This window comes from Galleria mellonella, unplaced genomic scaffold (assembly GCF_026898425.1).
Source record: "Galleria mellonella isolate WM207_F2 unplaced genomic scaffold, CSIRO_AGI_GalMel_v1 utg64, whole genome shotgun sequence".
NCBI lineage: Eukaryota > Metazoa > Arthropoda > Insecta > Lepidoptera > Pyralidae > Galleria > Galleria mellonella.
Window position 1 is genome coordinate 2,003,409 of NW_026442133.1, and position 20,369 is coordinate 2,023,777.

The window sequence follows — 20,369 nt, forward strand, 5'->3', positions numbered from 1 at the left end:
GTAGTTTTATTAAATTAAACCCAATATTATTGATATGATCAATTTATTTCATAATTTGTATATAATGATATGATTTCTGTACAATTTACATATGTCATCAACTAGATTCAAGTCAACTAGATAATTTTATGAGTATCTTACTTTTAGGTAGGTAGTGGCTTAATAATTTACAATAAACGCAGATAAAGCTGTACAATAAACAGTTGACTTAATTATTTAGTTGCTCTACTTAATTTTTACAAAATAGTCATATACACTATAGAATTGGAATATTAATTAATAACCTAACAGTTACTTATGCTTAGGCAATATCTTTTTACACATTATGAAGCTTATAAAATAGAACAAAAAACATTAAGGAGTTTTAATCGGAGCTTGCCTCCCTTGGTATAAGCATATCACTATGTTTTTTTTATACAAAATCAGTCTCCTACTATTTGTTAGCGAGCTTTATCGCGACAAAAGCGTTACGCTACTACAAATCAACTAATGATTGATACCATTTTAAATTTCATTAACACCGGCAGTCATGCGATGGACGTTCAGTACTGGACATTTGGACAAAGTTCAACAATAGTATAGTTATGTATAAATTAAAGTCGCACACGTATAGGTTTGACGTGTGAATAAATTCTTTAAACTAACTAACTCTAAGCTATTTATTATACTCCTCCAAATCAAAGCACACTTGAGTGTTTCACAGCCTTACTACAGTCGTTCCAAGCTCTCACTCAATTAATTAATTTGTTACAGTCTGTCCTTATAGGCTTAGGAATGACAATAATTAGGTTAAATAGCTACCATTATTCGTCCAACACCATCTCACTTTGTATTCTATTTTATAATAAGCATTTTCTCAATATAGAACCTCACATACAATAAAATAACTAATAAATTCATTAGGTATGTAATATTTGACACTTAATAATTGTATTTCATTTAATGTAAACGTAATTTACACATGAAAAATATATTCCACTAGTACATTGTTTAAGAATAATATGGTGAATTAAATGTTTACTCATAAATTAATTATCGAAATATTTAACTGGAAAAAATCCAGTGTACTCAACGAACACAAGATACTTGTAAATTGATAGAATTTTAAATATGAAACAGTAGAATATTATATTAAAATCTATCACAGATCACTCGCTACATTCCGAGTGTGCCTTTATAATGGAATGGTTGGTCTGTCTGTAAAATTAACGCTACATTACCGCACACATGAAAATGCTTCGAGACGATCCTGCATTTAGGCGGTAGAAATGAAAGGATTAATTTGATTTAAATGAAAAAAAAAAGCATGGCTCTGTGAACCTGTAAGCGAAATTTATAATAAATATTTTCAATTGACTGGCCAATATTACTTAGTAACATAGTCTATTAAAAATCCTCTCATTTTTAATGCAATTAGGATAAAACCACTTCACGGAGCCAGCGAGTCGCTATCATAGTCTTTGACGTCTAGATCGTTGTCGGTCGACAGAACCTCACCGTAATTCATGCTCTCGAAATACTGCTGCGGCTTGCCGTTCCACAGCGAGTCTTCGCCGTGCGAGTTGATCGACTTGAGTGTTTTGTCGATCGAGTCGGCGTTCTCGTAGAGTATCGACTTGGTAAGTTCGAGCGCCAAGTTCTGGGGCGTCTCGTACGCGAGTTGGTAGTCGAGCAGCAGATCGGCGGGAAGCGGCCGCGAGCGGACCGCGTGCGTGTGCAGTCGAGAGAACAACGGCGCCAGACGTTCCGTGCGAGCCACGTACTCGGCCACCAACGGCGCCCGGGGGTCACTGTGGGGGTCACCGCGGCACTGCGCCTGGCCAGATTTCTGCCAAAATTCCCAACAATCATAACCTCTCGTTTCCACCTGCATACACGTTGTAATGCATGTGTAATTAACCTACACATGTAAAAGTAAATTATACATGTGTCAAGTCGTATATCTATATAACCATATTGTATTTTTTGGTGGAAACGCGGTGTTATGTAGCTCTAGCCCACCGCTACGATTGATTCACATGTGATCAACATGCTACCTTTAATATATAAACGTCTCATCAACAGTGAATTGGAAATTTCTCCAAAGACATGTTGATGGCATATGGCGTAGCACCGGACTTAAACACTCGATAAATACTTGTGATAGTGCACGGGCGCCCACATATTACACAAACTACTATATTTATTGAGTGTTAATTAATGCAGACATTTATATTTTAAGCTTAAATTTATTAAAGATATAAGCTTCAGATATAAATATGGAATATATTACTGGACTTTAGTTCTAATATTAGGTAGGTTTCAAAAGTGATAATAACTTATTGCTCTTTTATTAAGTTTATCGTTAGAATAAAGCGGAATTATTCTACTATCCGCTATATACAAGCGTTATCAATTTAGAGCACTACTGTTTCTAACCAGTTTATAGTATCACTTTATTTTTTTTTTGTATTTAATCTCAATTACCCATTTGTGATTAAAATATGTGTATATGTGCATCAAACATTGTTAGGGCCTACAGGTGGGTCAAATGTTCCAACAGTGCGCATAGCCATGTGGGAGTCTCAAATTTTACTTTGTGTTTAGCCAATTCAGTTGCCATTATGCCACTATGTCAAAATACAAAAATAATAATAAACATAAAATAACAAATAAACAAAATTAACAAAACTCTTCACACCATTGTGACATCTAACTAATGTGATGACTAATCTAGTGACAAAGTGTGATTAATGTATGGTATTTTTGTTTTCCACTTACCAAAAACAATGTGGCCTTAATGTTCTCTTATGTCACTGAATGTGTAAAACAATTCTAGAAGTTGAAATGGAATTGATACAGGTTAATAAATTTGTATTAATTAAAACCCATGCCAAACAAAGTCATCGTGCGGGAGATGAGTGTAAGACATTGGGGCAAGATTACTACGTTTATACATTTTTCCATATTCATTTTCCACTAATCCCTTGCACGAAAACTTTTACAAATAACAAATATTAGTATGGGTATTCTGTGATAGCCATAAAAATCTTTACAATTACATATCTTATTCATTAACAATTGTGAAAAATATAATTTTACTGTCAATTAAACATGATTCATTCACAGATTAGGCATTCACAATTTTATAGACAATCTAAAATACATTTACTGAAGATAATCATATTAGGTGTTATTGTTATGTGGCAAATTATCTAGAATATTCGAGCAGACTATTATCAGTTACCAATACAATATCGACCGTACACTATAGATATGATTTTTAGGCCATCACTGTGTCTGTATGATCATTAGTAACAACGTGGATAACAGATAATTAGTATGAGAACATGCTTTCCTACGCTACGCACCGGTACGATCTACAACGGAACAAAACAAAAACTACAACTCAACTCCGATTAAACCAACGCAAGTTATCGCAACAGGAACGGAACTGAAGCGAAACGGAAAGTACATGAAAACAAAACTTACGATCGACATAATGGCATGGTACTACGCGTCGGCGGCGGGCGGCGACGGGGACGATCGGGCCGCGCGCTTGGGGACCAACAACCAACAAAACATGAGAACGGTCACGGCGGTTCGTTAAGTCACTGGGTGCACTCTCACACGGTGGGTTTAGCACTCGGGCACTGTTAGCGGCTACGAGCCGGAATCTTTATTAAAGAACCATGAATTCCAGAAGGAGCGGACGCGCACCTTGTTGTCGTGTGGCGGGGAGCGGCGCACGGGCACCGCCGACTTGGGCGCCGACGTGGAGCTGCGGCTGCGCGCCGACGCCGCCGACCGCGCCGAGCGCACCGAGTGCGCCGAGTGCGCCGACGGCGGGCGCGGCGGCGCGGCGCCGGCGGCGGCGGCGGCGGCGGCGGCGGCGGCGGGCGGCGGGCGCGGCGCGGCGCCCTTGTGCGCGGTGTGCAGCGGGATGCGGCTGGGCCGCGCGGGCGGGCGGCGCGGCGTGTCGCAGTCGTCGTCGGCCGCCTCGGGGATGTGCAGCGGCTCCATGTCGCGCATGCTGCTGTGCGCGTCGCGGCTGCGCTCCAAGCTCTCGCTCGCGCTCCGCTGTTTGCCCTCGAGCTGTCTCACTCGCGCGCGGGCGCCCTCTAGCTCTATATTTTTCTCTTCGAGCTGCAACAGTTTAAAGATATTTTTATAGTAATTATCTTAAATGTTTTTTCGTTTATACAGCTTGGCTATTAAATTACTTGCAACGGTTTGTATAAAATTTGGTTGAGATAGAATGAGTTGAATGATTGAAGGGACATCAAGAATTTAACGAGCATCACTACATATTTAGAAAACGATTCTCACACAAAAAAAAAAAAAGAAATTTATATATTATAGTTTGCAAATTCGAATCTACTAATGTTATTGGCAATACTAAGAAGAAGAGAATAAACAAAAATCCCTAGTTTTAGTTAGTTAAAAAAGTTTAATTGACAAGCACACAAAACTAATGAGTATAGCATGCAAAAAAAGAAAATAAAGAGGAGTGAAGAATATTCATATATAAGCAGATGCCACTGCATCCACTTTATTATTTATTTATCATTAAAAATTCAATGGAAAAGATGTTGGTAATTACCTATAATAGTGATAAAGAAGTCGGCTTAGTGCGGCCAACCGTTAAGAGTAGAAGATACTTTTATATGATTGATCGCATTCATGCACCATAGGGTTCGTAAGTTTTAGAATCTCAGGATGGTGATCACATGTCGTGCTATTATATTTGTGATATCATAATAATGTACTCGTGACAATTACCCTAAATTTAAGGTCCTCGTTGAGGTCTCGCGCACGCTCCAGTCTCTCCAGCAACAGTGATCGCCGCGCAGCCGCACGTTTTAACCGCTCGAGTAACACCTGCAAATTACACATATACAAATATATTAGCTTATATACTATGTACCAAGACCATAATCATATTACGTTCAATTCGAATTTTGAAGTGCTTCGATAAATAACCTTATGCCTCTTCGGTGGTATTTTTATACATAGTGAAAGTGAGAATAAAAAAGTTTGCGATTGAACATATTTTTTATAGCCATACACCAATGCAAAACTGAAACAACGATTCTGAGATAAAACAAAATTCATTTTTGGCATGGATCTCTGAAATTTCTTTACAGATAAAAGAAATTTCGGAGATCCACGCTTCGTTTTCTCAGGAGAAAACAAAGAAAAATTATATGTATATGTGATTTTTTTCACATACAACAGCTTTACCACTGGCAACGTTAAAGGCATCATTTGGACGCTGTCGGCTTTTACCAGGCTTTAAATATCTTCCAGCCAGTTATCAGTAATGGTACTTGCAAATTTCATCTTTTAAACTAGAACACAGTAAGCAAAAAAAAGTTTTGGCAAAAAATACAATTAAATAAAGGTATCATATAGTTTATGGGCATCGAAGATTTAGTAGAATAACGCAACGGCAAAATCAAGCCAGGAAGTAAACATAAATTAGTATGCTCAAAACTACGACTTACTAGCATTTTTTCTTCATTAAAAATAAGATAACCCTGGGTGAGAAATGTGCAGCAATTAGAATGTAGTAACAATAACGGTTACAATTAAGTAATTGCATCAGATATAACTGTTGAAAGTTAAAATTAATGAATCGTTGTGTCAAGCAGTACATAAAGCTAATTTTGTGTACATAATGGATACGGAAATTTGTATGTATCTTACTAAACCTTTTGAATACGGCGAATGGTTTCAAAGCAATTAAGCGAACAGAGAGAACAGTGGCGTAAGGAAATAGGCTCGCGATCAACAGAGGTCAATCGCATTATGCCTGTTATTAGGTAAGTTAGCTCTGTAATAGCCGATAAGCCGCTCTGTTCTTTTAGTATCAAAGTACTTTTTTATTACGACTGGCGAACAAGTTGTCATCTCACCTGATCGAAAGTGATGACCTTCGTTTAGACAAATAAAACCATAAAGGTCATGGAACGTTCTGTGTTTATAGAACTTTGTTATTGCCATATTGTTAGTCAGTTTAAAACTGGCTCGTAATGTTCGTTCGATGAATTAACTATCACCGATAAAAAAAATGCGTTCCCTCAGAGACGCCATAAGTAGTTGTTTTTAGACGAGCATCTAGTGTAGCAGTAAGTAAATTGTTAAGAAGACTCACTCTGGTATAGTCAGAAGATATTGGATTAAACTCTGACCATTTTGAAATTTTTTTTCACATTTCAGTACTAGTTATCCTGTAACACATTACGAGCAATTATAGTTTGATAGTCCTTTATATTACATTTGTTAAAATTATTATTTTACATAACAATGTTACTAATATAATAAAATTGTAACTAGACAATGTCTGTACATTTATATGGAAAATATTTAAGAAAAAATTATATAAGCGGTCTTAAAGAGATAAAAAAAGCCAAAATAATGTTTTTTTTAGAAATTTTGTCTGTCAGTCTGCATGTTTGTTCCGGCATCGCGAAAAAACTACTGAAGCAAATTAAATTCCGTTCACAGTTGTGATCTTGAAGGTGTAATTTAAAATCTGGTACATATTTTATCTTAATATACTATTCCATTAATATATATTCCACCTAGAAATGGTCTGTTGCATTGGTTTTCCTTCTGTAATCCACGCGTACAAAGTAGCGGGCAAAAAGCTAAACATAAATATGTCTGTTACAGTTAAAACTACTTTTGGGAGTTTTGTCTGTAATACATAAACCGCTTCTATGATTTACAAACGTAATGTCTTAAATATTCATATTTTTAAAAGTGTTGAGAGACCGTTCACCCGAGCGGAGTCTCATGAAGAAATTGAATTTTAAATTCTGGCAACTAAAAACTAAAACCGGTATTTATTTAATCTGATGTCCAAATCAAACTCTGAATCATTTGATCGTTAGCAAAACACAATTCGATTATCTCACATTATACCATTGAAAATTACGTGTTAAAAAGGGAGGTGCAATAGATTAAGATTTATGTACCTTCTTATTTAGAATATTCGAAATATTATGCATATAGATATAATCCTTTTAGATGTATTAGGTATCATTTAGATATACCCATTATTTTTTCATTTTAATTTTTTTTTTTAATCTCTACTTATTCACAATTTCTATCAAACATTCAAAGGCTGACTAGAAAAAATCTCTTATGGTTTAAGCCTGCTATTGTAATCTTTATTTTTTATAGAATTTTGTATACTATAATTTAAGACTTTACACAATAAAGTGTTACAAACAAACAAACGAAAGAAATGTAAATCGCAAACTTGACATTAGCTTTATATTCACAGCTTGCTCGGGTGGTTGGCCTTTCATGAACGTGTGTCAAGGTTCGATTCCGCAAATTGGAACTAGACGGCATTTATTGAAATTGAAACGATGTCTAGTTCGCTTGCAAAAATACTAAATTATGTAGGTAATATTTATTCAGAATATCTTCGAACACATCGAACACACTCTTAATTTTTATTTACCCATATCTATAAATAAATATGATACTGATTAAGCATATATTTATAACAAAATATAGATTTAGTTCTACAAAAAAAAAAAAAAAACAAATCGTGACATTTACAACGAACCAACTTGAGTGTCAATCTCAATGAATGCAAAAAAAACAAACAAAAAAACATCGCGTAACACACATATAAAATATTCAGACCTATTCAAAACATTGTCCTTTATGAAGTCGCTTTCAAAAACAAAACTGCTGTATTTGTAATTTATTCTACAATCAATTTGATACGTGACTGTAGTCACATACCTATTTGAAATATAACCGAAACCTGCATTCATAAAAAATAACGATTTAAAAACGCTTGTAAACAAGTCTTAGAATAAAGATGAATTTGAATATAGAATTATAAATTCAAATTTACTTCGAGATTTAGAATGTGTAACATATTGAGTTCCCATTATTATTAAATAAATAATTGATTGCAATAAAAGCATATAAAACATAATTATTGTAATATGCATTTTTATAATGAAACCTTGACGTTGTATCGTTATTATATTAAACAGAGAGAGTGCAATAGCCTTCCGTAGCAATGTATTAGTGGTATTAGGTACATTATATGTAGTTAAAAACGATAATTCATAAGGAAACCGATCGTTACTTACGATCAGTTAGCCAGAATAGGCCAAGGTTTATGACGCACAATTATAAATATGATATTAGTATTGTTTAAAAGAATCTTAGGCAATTTATCCTAACTGTGTCATGTTTAAGGTCGTTAAAAGCAATGTGGTAAATTATATTTTCATATGTTACTAATTTGTGGGTTTTCAGCTTTCTTTATACAGTCCGGTAATAATAAAAGATGTCTTAAGTATTTTTACATATTTTTTTTGTTTCAAACCCTTTGTTGTATCCCTTATAAAAGTACCTGATATCTTCAGATATATACAAAAGTTTATATACCTATAAGAGTATCTATAAGAGTAATTTAGAAAAGAGACAAACATTATAAATATTAAAAATAAAAAAATTGCGTTATTTAACTTTCCAGATCCTTCGTGCAAAATGTTGCAATTCTATTCTAGTTCAGCCTTAGAATTTTTATATTACAATATATATGATCGTCAATAAAAAATTTCGTTAAAAGTACGTATAGTTTGTTTCAATGGATCGTTTCTAAATTAAATTTCATTTAGAGAGATGTTATTAATTAGTGATTAATTAAAATAATCAATTACTCATTTTTTATTTGTATCACTGTTCATCGGCAGACCTATCCTATGGTGGGTTGAATTAACGTTTGTTTACATTTTCGTTAAATTCACTTGAAGCAGTCTATAAATTGGCTGATAATGATTAAGTTATCTAAGCCTGGTTAGTGGCACAGGCATCGCGGATTGTGCTTAATGTGGTGCTTGACTGGCCTCCGACACACTCCATTAGCTTTATTTACTGTTCCGCGTAATTTTACCGAAATCGTGGTTACGTCAGTAGGCACAAACCCCTCGTTAGTGCAACTATTTTGCGTTCAAGTCGCACGTACTGCGTTACCTCACTTATTCTGCAATTAACTACCTCAGAATACAAAAAAAAATGGTCAAAACTATTTAGTAAATTGCTCTTATGTAATATTTTAGGGTAATGGCACAGCGTAATGAATAGTCCTATATATGTGTACATAATTACCATTTATGCCTTCTATTCTATTTTTTTTTTTCGAAAACATAATCATACATTATTAACGTGTTTTTAGAATTTATAGCTCTAGTATTGGAGTATGATAATGACGGTAATTTGATACACATATACACGTGTGAAATATTGTTGATAAATCTAATTATGAGAATTAAGTCGTAATAGTTTTCTGAGATAGCTTTATTAAAAACATACTTAGACAGGGCGAAATAGAAATCGTTAAACTAAAAATATCTCATGCTATAAAATACATTATCAGGGCAGAAATTTCTCAAATAAAAAATTTCAAAACGAAGAATCAGATACACGCGATGTTTGTACCGACAATGAGCTGTAACTGTTTATATACAACAATTTTCATTTTTTTACAACATAATTACATTTCTATTTTGCCAAAGGTTGACTGGAAGAAAATGCAATATAACATTAAGCCTACTTTATGTACCAAAATTTTTTGTAATGTAGTTAATAAAAAATAAATAAAGAAATGAGCACAGTTTTTTTTTACCATTTATCGACTCATTATTCTTTGGGAAAAATTCTCTTTCATTAGTACAACACTCCCTCAAAAGTAAGCTAATGATTTCGATTATACCCTGTATATAGAGTTTTCACTTACATGTAATATTTGGTACTCACCTACTAAGGTACTAGAACAATAGTTGATGTTATTCTAATTATAGAATGACCTCCTAATCGAAAGTATACAATAGTGAAACCGTAGCCAAACACTCGAAAGTTGAAATGCGAGATAACTGCATTTGTTTTATTACGCTGCCCACGTAAATTGCCCTATTGCAACTCTCGCACTGTTTATCGACTGATAGTAAGTACGTGGGATCTCTAAAATAGATAATACACTAGAACCTGTCTTTGAACATCGACGGATTTTCTTTCAAAGACAACTACTGTAAACTCGAAAAGTCCTACGAGCTTAACAGGGTGCATTTTTTATTGTACATAGAATGCAAAAGACTAACTGCTAGAAAGTGATAACCGTACTTACAAAGATGAACAGCACCATGGGCATCAAGTAATACTTATAGTATCTTACGTTGTTATTCCAAAAGACTATGAGGTATTCAGTTAAATTAGGTGGGTCGATAGCTTGTTTGTCATTTTATGTTGCATAAAAATCTTCATTAGCAAAACTATATTTGGTCTTTACGTTCCTTACATAAATTGCCCTATTACAATTCTCCCATAAACACTGATAGTACGTTTGAACTACACACAATACAAAACTGATTGTGTTCGCTGTAGGTGAGGAGTTCCTTGAAGTTTCAAGGAGAATCACGGCGAACTTCATGAATAACGCATTACGCTTTTAAGTTGCCTATGTGAATTGTGTTATGCAAACTCTCTTTTAAAGCCTGAATAAAATTGTACTTGCGTAATGTGCTATCCAATTCTGTATTCGAAATATTTTTACAATCAAAAAAGTATGCTGAATTATTTCTCATCACAGATTTTAATGGACTTATGACACACAGAACAGAGCGTAAGGCTCTAATATCTAATTTGAAAAGTGGTAAATGTGAACCCTGGACTGATGTCCAGGCTGGAATGGTAATCCATTCCACCAGACGTGGAGGTTCTCAATTTATTTTTATGTTTTGTATATTACGTGATATTGCAATAGATAATACTTGTATATTTCCATGTTGGTCCTGTATTAATCTTGCTATGGTTATGCCGCTGACTGGAAGTGATTTTTTACGCAGCAAAACCACTTCCAGTCGATATCACTTTCGAGGTTCACCAATGGCTGAGACAACCTTACATCATGCACGTAAGTTTTCTGAAAGCACATTCCACTTATAGACAATACACACCTGATTCTGTACGGTGGAGGTGAGCAGCTGTCTTTGAAGTTCGACGGGATTGCTCTCGAGGAGAATCGCCGCGAACTTCTTTGAGTCCGGCGTGGCGACGCGAGGGGCTCGGGAGGGTGTGTCGAGCGCGGAATCGAGGCGGCCGAGGGGCGAGCTGGTGGCCAGCGCCGCGGCCGGCGGGCTGGCCGCCGCCTCCGCCTCCAGCTGCGCCGCGCGGGCCAGCAGCGCGTCGCGCTCGCATCGCAACCGCTGCAGGTCACCGCACTCGCCGCATTCACCTAAGATGATCAATTATGACCACGATTTAACAAACTTATACGTTTATATGCGATGGTTAGCAATTTCCATCAGGTGGACAGCCAGTTTGTTTGCCATTCTAAGTTGCACAAAAAGAAACTTAACAGCTTAGATGATGCAACTTAGAATGACAAACAAGCTGATGGCCCACCTGATGGAAAATGGTAACCGTCGCCTATGGTCATGAGCAGTACCATGTACATAACAGATTTTACTGTTTCACTTATGATATCCCCATGCGTTGCCATTCCTGAGAACTTAGGTGTTATTCCCTGTACCCTGTAAATTCACTGCCATATTCAACCCTTTTAACTGAAACAGTCATGCAAAAACAATTGCTTCACGGTAGAAACACGAATGGGACGGAGGTGCCCAAGCAAAACGACTTTTGTACAAAGTCTGCCTCTGGTAAAAGATGATTAATTAGGAATAGAATTTAACATACTTTATAATACATTTGGAGAATACTTAATTGCAATTCGAATACTCCAAAATGTAAGAGTAATAGTAGTTTTTTGTATATTCAATATGTGCAATGTAGCATTGAAATTACAAAACACTTATTATTACAAGAATACATCTAAGAACTCAAATATAACGCATAACCATGAGCATCAGTGTATTTTATTACGACCATGTTGTTGTTCATGCCTATAAGAAGTTTCATCAGATGGGCCGTAAACTTGTTTACCGTTCCAAGTTGCATAAAAAGTTGAACCTCAGCCAAAACCTCAGAAGTTTTCCAATTTATGTTTGGATCATTTAAATGGTTGTCACTTGTTTCGTGCTCTGTAGAGGAATCTGCTAAAGCTGTCCGGTAAATGACGTTGAAAACTTCATTTACAACAAAGGTGGTTATAAACTTGACTTACACTCTCCCACGAATAGTATGTACTAATATATTCTACAAAATAGCTAACAGTGACTCACATTGACATCAATAAAGCAAATATTTATTTGTATAGATGAGGTATATAACAAATAAATACTTAGCAAATAGAAATAGCAATAAACAAAAGTTTATAGCTATCAAACCAAAATTATTTTAGTCACAGTGAGCTATTTTTAGTATTGATTTTATTTGTTGATTGTCTAAACTATTACCTCGGGGTCACGTAGTACATACACACGATATTCCATTGTATATATTTTATTTATAAGAAAAATATAATAGTTACGTGCGAACGTGGTAATTTACGTTCGCCGTGTGGTCCCGGCATAGAATGGGCCACCCCATCCTTATCCATGTGTATCGTAAGAAGCGACTCAAGGAACTTAATAAGTGAAGGATGGACAGCGGCGTCCCTCTTAAAACAACACTAAAACCAACCCCCTTACCAAACGTGGCAACTACTAACAAAACCCCCTCATGGGCGAGGCTTAGGTACAGCAGTGCACAGTAACGGCTGATATCATAATCATCATTTACCATAATATACACATAAATGTATGCGTTATTAATTACCTTCATAAAAATTCGATTTATTTATTGATATATGTAACTACAACTGTTTCACCTGTGTCAACTATAGATACAATCATAAGAGATAAAAAAAATTAAAAAGTATAATGCTGCACACTGCGATGTCGAATTTTTATATTTACCATATAATTACATGGTAAACATATTTATAGCAAAAAAAGTAAAATTATGGTCTTTTGAATTAATAATTATTTTAAATTACTAGCTTGCAATATCGTTCAAAAGAGAAATTTTTATATTTTCCCATGGAGTTGATTGACCATACACCACAGTGAAAAGTATCCTAAATTTTGATCTAGGCAAGCTATTACCATACTAAATTTTATTAAAATCCGTCTAGTAGTTTTTACTTAATACTTACATACAGTGTTAATTAAGAAAGATTTTTACAAGATCAAGAGAATAAATTATAGGTTATAGAGTTATAACACTATAGTTCTCAGGAAAGGTGACGAACAAAGGGTACAATGGTCATTACAGTTCTGTAATATTTACGGGGCCGTTCAATGGGCGGGCCGTCAGTTTGTTTGTTATTCTAAGTTGCACAAACAACTTAGTGGTAACTATAGAGGAAGTAGTAATAGACCATAAAAGTTAGACAGTTCAGCATTATTACCTGATAATGCACGTGCAAAGGACTCCTCCGCTGTATCTCCCGAATGTCTTTCATCCAGCTCTCCCCGCAGTAACTCGGCTTCGTCGCGTAACCGTACGCCTTTGCGTTGTATGACATCCAAAAGCGGCCAGAGCTCATCCTCAAGAGGCCGCGTTCTGGACGCCGACGCCGAGGCCGAAGCCGAGGATGAGTGGGCGTCTTTTCCACAAGACGTTTCTGTGCTAAAGCCGGAGTCCTGCACAGATGGCTGAGGCTTTGTCCGCGTAGTGTCCCCACTTCCTCCGGCGAGTTTCCGGCGTACTCGCACGCCTGGCTCCCAGTCACGGCGCGTGCCACTCGCGGGCGTTGACGGCGCCATCTTCGAGCGCAGGTTTGGGAATGTCTCGATGACGAGGTCGCGAAACTCGAGCAATGCGCCGACCTCATTCTGGAGTTCCTACCCGTGATAAGTAAATCTTAATATCTATAAATACATAATATTTAATTACATAGACTGACATTTAAATCATGAACTTTCTTATTTCGATTTCACATTAAGTAATATATAGCCGTTATTCATTACGCCGTTAGAAGAAGGGACAATCTTAAATGTGTTGAAGGAATTGAAGTCAGTAGGTAATTCAGGATCTTTCTTAGTAACATACTTTAAGAAGTTTCTGTGTTCATCAAAAGATTATGGTATACTGAAATCATTATGATCATAGTAATCAAGGAATACGAACCTGTAGAGCGACGAGGGACTTAGCCTGCTCCGATATGAGGTAATGGAAGGGTCCGGGCGGCGAGCGCAATTGGATGCACTCCATGCCAGAGCCGCCCGAGCCCCCACTGGCACTGTCTGCACCGCCCGTCTGTAAAGAAAAGAAGACCAATATCATCCACTGCTATTAACAAAATATTAAATGTCAATTTGAATTAGTTTTATACACCTGGAAATGGCAAACAAACTGACGACCTACCAGAACGAAATCTGGTAAGGGTCACCTATAGATTTAGAATAAAATCTAGAACACGATCAATTAATGTGCCAAATTTCGTTCAAATCCATTCAGTCGTTTGGCGTGATTCATTAACAATCATCCAAACATCTTTACTAACTCCCATTTGTAATAGGAAATATACCGTTACCGGAAGTAGGAAAGTGAAGCTAAGTATCTATTGAGCACGGTCCATAATCTAATTTTTTAAGGCGGCTGCAAATGTATAAACAGTCATGAAGTTCAATTTGCTAGATTCAATACAAAATTACTGTTTACATTGCTGTCAGTTCAAAGTGCGGAACGCCCCGTTACGTAAATAGTAAAAGGCAGTGTTGTTTGACCACTGAAAATTGAATACATAATTTATTTACACTAGAACTTTTAGAATAAAAATACCTAGGTTTTACTTCGTCGCATAATAAAAAAAAAATGACGCAGAATTTGAAAATAAAGATGTCAGTCGAATTTGAACAACATAGTTTTGGATAGCATTGTAATGTATTCATAACATACATTGCATACTAGTGGTCCGGCCCGACCTTGCACGGATAAATAGAAATGTTGGGAATAATAGATAGTGTATGTTACTCACTGATAATGTAGCTAAAGGTGTAAGAATTTGAAAAATTGGTCGAGTACTTTTGGAGTTTATCCAATATAAACAAACAATTAAATGTTTTCTCTCTATAATATTAGTATAGATGTGAATAATGTGTTCGATTATGGTGAAATAAAACATATTAGAAAATAATCGAGTACGTGAGTTGATTTCAATACAAAAAAAGAAAATAGACATGAATTTATGTTTATCACTAAATTAGATACAAGCAGATCCAAAGAGGAAAACAAAAATAATGTCGTTGTACAGCGTAAAATTGAGGTATGGTTGAGTGCGCGCGTCCGGGCGGCCTCACTTCCTTCGCGACCATTGTAGTGCTGTTGCATTATAACAAATCTATTGCTAAATACTTTTAAAAGCGTACAATAGTTTTATAAATCATAAATGAAATATTTAATATATACATTGAAATATTAGGTATGTTTTATAAGGCATAAAATCTTGCAAGTTTTTTGTAATGTCAGAATTTGCGAGATGGTTTTTGATCCCACTAGATCCAGGTTCTTCTAAGCACAAATATAAAATAATCTGAGACTATAATATGGCAAACCTGATACCTGCACACACTGTGCAGCTGTGTTTGGTCAGGAGGCTCAATGTTTTTATTTCTTTTGGAGTGGTCAACATAACATGTTTTTCAACATAGATGTATATGCAAATGTCATACAAATGTAATAATTTAAATGTATAACTTACATTGTTTGAATTGTTTGAAATTGTATGAATCTTTCTATCGACGAGGTACAAAGTCAGGTTACAATGATAATTTTTTTAAATGGTTTAAATTGGCAAACAAGCTGACAGCCCACTTGATGGAAAGTAGTAAACACCATCTATATAACACATCCTACACAATAACACTGTGCCTATAGATATGAAATAAAACACAGAGTTCTCATGCGTTACCATGAATGAAGAGTAGGGTGTTATGCCTTTGTAATTCCGTACCCAGTTATTTCACTGCCATATTGAAACATACATTTGACTAAATAATAAATTTCAAATAATTGCTCTAGTGTTAGTCTGAAACGTTTTAAAAATAACATTTCACATTGAGATATTACAATAAACGCCATCTGGTCCGAACGCAACAGTTAATTTCACTTGTAAATTGGAAATCACTGGTTACCGGCACGATTGAGCTATAACGTTTACATTGGCCGCATTAAAATTGTTAGTTGTTTTGCTGGCGGTTTCTCAAATAACTGGCAGTTTAAGTCGATCGTTTGTTTGAAATAAAGTTCTCGTTTCGAATAAGGATAATATTGCTATAATAAAACTTAAAAGATCGACTTTCAGTTTCGACTTTGAGTTTAACAAGGTGAAGTTACCTAAAGTTTTATGTACCTCTAGAACTTGAATAAGGTGTCTTTATTTTAGAAGAGAATAAACGTGTAATTATTTGCATGAATAATTTATAAACAAATTATATATGTATAATTAAATGCAAGTTTAAATTTTTTATGACTTAATTGTATATAAATGGTAAAGATTGTAGAGTATTTAAATAAATTAGGTAGACTGAAAACTGTAATCTGTTTTGTATAATACGTTAGTTATTTCTCATTGTACGTCATCAAATAACATTATTATCTAGGTAGGTAGTTCAGTTTAAAAAAACATACTTTAAAATACAAATACAAACCGAGAGCATCGAGTTATTACAGATAAAATCTATTAATGATAATATAAAATATAAATAATGCTGTGTCTGCTGTGATTTAGTCATTGTGTGCTGTGTTTGTGAGCTGTGTGATTTTTTAGGAAGTAGGCAAAAATACTTTTTACCCCAGTCCAATTCTGTTCCCGTGGTATAATCAGACGAGATATAATCAAATATTAAACAAAGATAACCTACAAACACATTCATTTTTCAAAGAATACCTGAATATAATTTAATGTGAGAATTATTAATCACCGAAACAGCCTTCCAATTCGAAACATTCGTGCAAAACAAATAAAATTCTATCTAACATTTCTTCAATTAGTATAATATTTATCAGTTTTTATTTTAACCATTAAATGGCTTAATTCAGAGCTATTCTAATCGATGTATCTTTGTTTATTTATACCACTGAGGTGACAAACAAGCATACGGCCCACCTGATGGTAAGCGGTTACTGTAGCCTATGAACTCCTGCAATACCAGGGGTATTATGCGCGCCTATTATTATTATTAATTATGATTAATTTCCTTAATCATAAATAGATACATTCTTCAATCGACTTCAAAAAGAAGGAGTATTCTCAATACAGTTGTATTTTTTTTTTGTTTGATACCTCATAACTTCCTTCCACACCTAGACGTCTTTGTCTGAACCAGTCCAGGGTACTGAAGCTTCCCAGCTGTAAAACCCATTTTATGGGTAACTCATTTGCATATCGTGCTGTACAGCTGTGGAATAAACTTCCCGTGAATATTCAGAATAGCCCGTCTAGCAGTTCCTTCAAAAAAAGATTAAAATCATTTTATCTTTCCAATTTAATTTAAATATAAAAATGATTAGAAAACTGTCATCATTGTGTTCTCTTGTATCTGATATTTATATGTTGTATTTAACGTGTGTATGTATGTGTGTATATGTATGTGTATGTGTATATGTATATATATGTGTATGTGTATGTATGTATATATGTGAATGCATGTGTGTATATATATAATTATTTATAATTTATGTAAATATTTATTTAAATTTCTGTCTTGCACTACTACTGCCCACTCACTACTTCCTATGCCACTGCGTTAGGTTGACTGGAAGAAATCTCTTTTAGAGATAAGTTCGCCTTTGCTAACATTGTTATTAACTTATTGTTGTTACTGTATGTTTTTGTGCAATAAAGAATATATATATATATATATATATATATATATATATATATATATATATATATATATATATATATATATATATATAACTCCGTTACTTTTAACCCGATTTGGAAAAATCTTTTTTTTTTATCTAAATACTTACAAATTGGTTCTATAGAAATTTTATCAAAATCGGTTAAGTTACTTTTTAGATCAAAATAACTGATTTTGTCACAACTGAAATCGGTTTTTTTTTGTGGGACACAACCTTTAATTATAACTGTAAAAATACCATTTTGCCAATACTTCAGAGTTTAGATGTCGCAATAGATATGCAATGCGGAAGTGAGTTATATCAGAGGAGATCTAGACTAGCTAAACTGAATTGATTATACTTTAGATTATCTAAAGGAGAAGTGAAAAGTCATTGAAATAGACAGGTTTATTTAGAATCAGGAAGTAGATGAAACAAGAAAAATGAGATTAGATAACGTACAAGTAAATTCTTCGTATAGTGACGTTGAAAAAATACAATTTGCCATCACTGTATTTAAACTTAGAATGTTCCTGAAGAGGCCTGAATAGAGGAAGTGCCAGAAAGGAAAATTCTAAATAAAACACTTAGCTACTACGTTAATAGTAGGTTAATATCTGTCGTATGGGGAGTCCATTACTCAACAGTATGACGTCATTAATCTATGATCACAATAGAAGTCCTTCGGATCATCTTTATTACGAATACCCGTTGTATTACTGCATTGCATTATAGTGTACGGTTCTCTTTTCCTAAGAGGATAATGCAGTCCCTATTACCACGTTCGTTAGGCGGCTTAGCTCAGCGAGAGTTTTCTTCTCTTGCACAGAATGCGCTTAATTCCTTTATATATATATATATATATATATATATATATATATATATATATATAAATATATATATATATATATATATATATATATATATATATATATATATATGTGTATATATGTATATAATCACGGAATGATTTGTTATTATAATAGTAATATGTAACAAAATATATGCTGAATAAATGGGCAAAAGTTACTGGCAAAAATTGGGACGGTCGCAAAAAATTCATAACTTTGCAGCATCTAGGAATGGACGGATACTCCGAATGCAGGCGACTACTCCACATCGCATTAGACAAGTTCAATTTCGTGAATTTATAATCAACATTCCCTAGTTGGAGATGCACTACAAATAGAATTAGACATATAAATGACACTTACATGCACACTTATAAATATGTCTTGCGTGCGACACATTGATGTTTGACTTTCGTACACTGATTGATAATAACTCGAACTCATAGGAATTAATTAAATCAAAAGCGAACGAAAAATTATAGACATTTTAACATAAATATATTAGAAGTATTTATTTCACTCTATCACGACGTCACAATTAAATAAATTTAATAGATATCATAATAACGTAATGAACTTTTTAAATTCAAAGTGGATACGTATTTCTCGCACAAAGGAAAATCAACGAATGAGTAATGTTATCAGATTGACTCACTTTGACACCTTACAGGGGCATATGGAGGATGTACTGTAGTACGCATTATTATCTATGCGAGGTATTTATAAAACAAGATACAGTTGATAATCTACAGCCGCTATGAGTCGACGGTCTTTTTAGAAAATATGTAATATTTATTATACGAATTTTTTTTCTTTTTTTTTAATTTTATATTCTTTTTTTATATATTATGTGTAAATATTGTGTGTAGTTTTGTTGTTATAATTCTTAATATTTTTTTTTTAACTCCTGTGTGGGTGTAGTCGCATATTTCTGTAGAATAAAGTTTCTTTCTTTCTTTCTTTCTTTCTTTAATACTCGTAAATTGTCCCCATATTAAACTACGCAAGAAAATTAATTACATGAAGACATTTAAATTAAATCATTCGTGTATGCGGACGATACATGTTTTATAATCGCTACAGTAATAGGATTTGCATCGTTGGGATTTTTAAAAATATATTATTTGATTATGGTTTCATACCAAATCTTAAGGTATTATTAAACCGCTACTCCAACAACTAGACCAAAAAATGTACGTTAAAACAGGTATAAACCACGACAAGCTTGTTTTGAATTAATCAAGTAATTTGATTTTGTATTCACCATATTGGAATACAAATGACGTTATAAGTAAATGAAGAAGATGCATCGGATGACCCACGCGGAGACTGTTTCTTACTCTTGGGAAATACCAAAACTTTCAAAATGAATACGTGACACGATGAACGTAGTCTTAATACAAAATTTCAAGTTCACCGGCTGACCAATCACAAAATTTCCAGAACTATAAAAATTCAGAGGGGTCTATCATGACAAGTAAAAGTTTTGGGTCTAAATATCATATGTACGATAAAAATAATTCATGCCAAAACTCGAAATTTTGACAGCAGATTGCGTTTAAGTAATCAAAAGAGGTTGAATGCGGACGGAAGAATGCACAATATTTATAGACGGGTAATAGTTAGTCACGTATGTTCATTATTATTATTGTACAATTCTATTCACTACATCGGTGGGACTCCAATATTATAGTTATCGAGAACGAG

At 34.4% G+C, this 20,369-nt stretch overlaps 1 protein-coding gene across 5 annotated transcripts in view; it reads right to left on the reverse strand.

Annotated features, from left to right (window-relative positions):
• Window positions 1-26: 26 nt before the first annotated feature.
• LOC113512561 (nucleolar and coiled-body phosphoprotein 1) overlaps window positions 27-20,369 on the reverse strand; it is a 102,617-nt gene continuing 82,274 nt past the window's right edge. For 2 of the 5 annotated variants that reach the window (XM_031906905.2, XM_031906906.2), the window contains exons 2-7: window positions 14,092-14,220; window positions 13,370-13,805; window positions 10,974-11,251; window positions 4,762-4,860; window positions 3,700-4,125; window positions 27-1,828 (exon numbers count right to left, since the gene is read on the reverse strand). In XM_031906905.2, the coding sequence (XP_031762765.2) occupies window positions 1,430-1,828; window positions 3,700-4,125; window positions 4,762-4,860; window positions 10,974-11,251; window positions 13,370-13,805; window positions 14,092-14,220 (1,767 nt within the window). In that variant the 3' untranslated portion in view covers window positions 27-1,429. Of the gene's footprint in view, window positions 1,829-2,760; window positions 4,126-4,761; window positions 4,861-10,973; window positions 11,252-13,369; window positions 13,806-14,091; window positions 14,221-19,025; window positions 19,283-20,369 lie in introns of those variants that run through there. The other 3 variants (XM_031906904.2, XM_031906903.2, XR_008253493.1) reach the window with 3 other exon arrangements.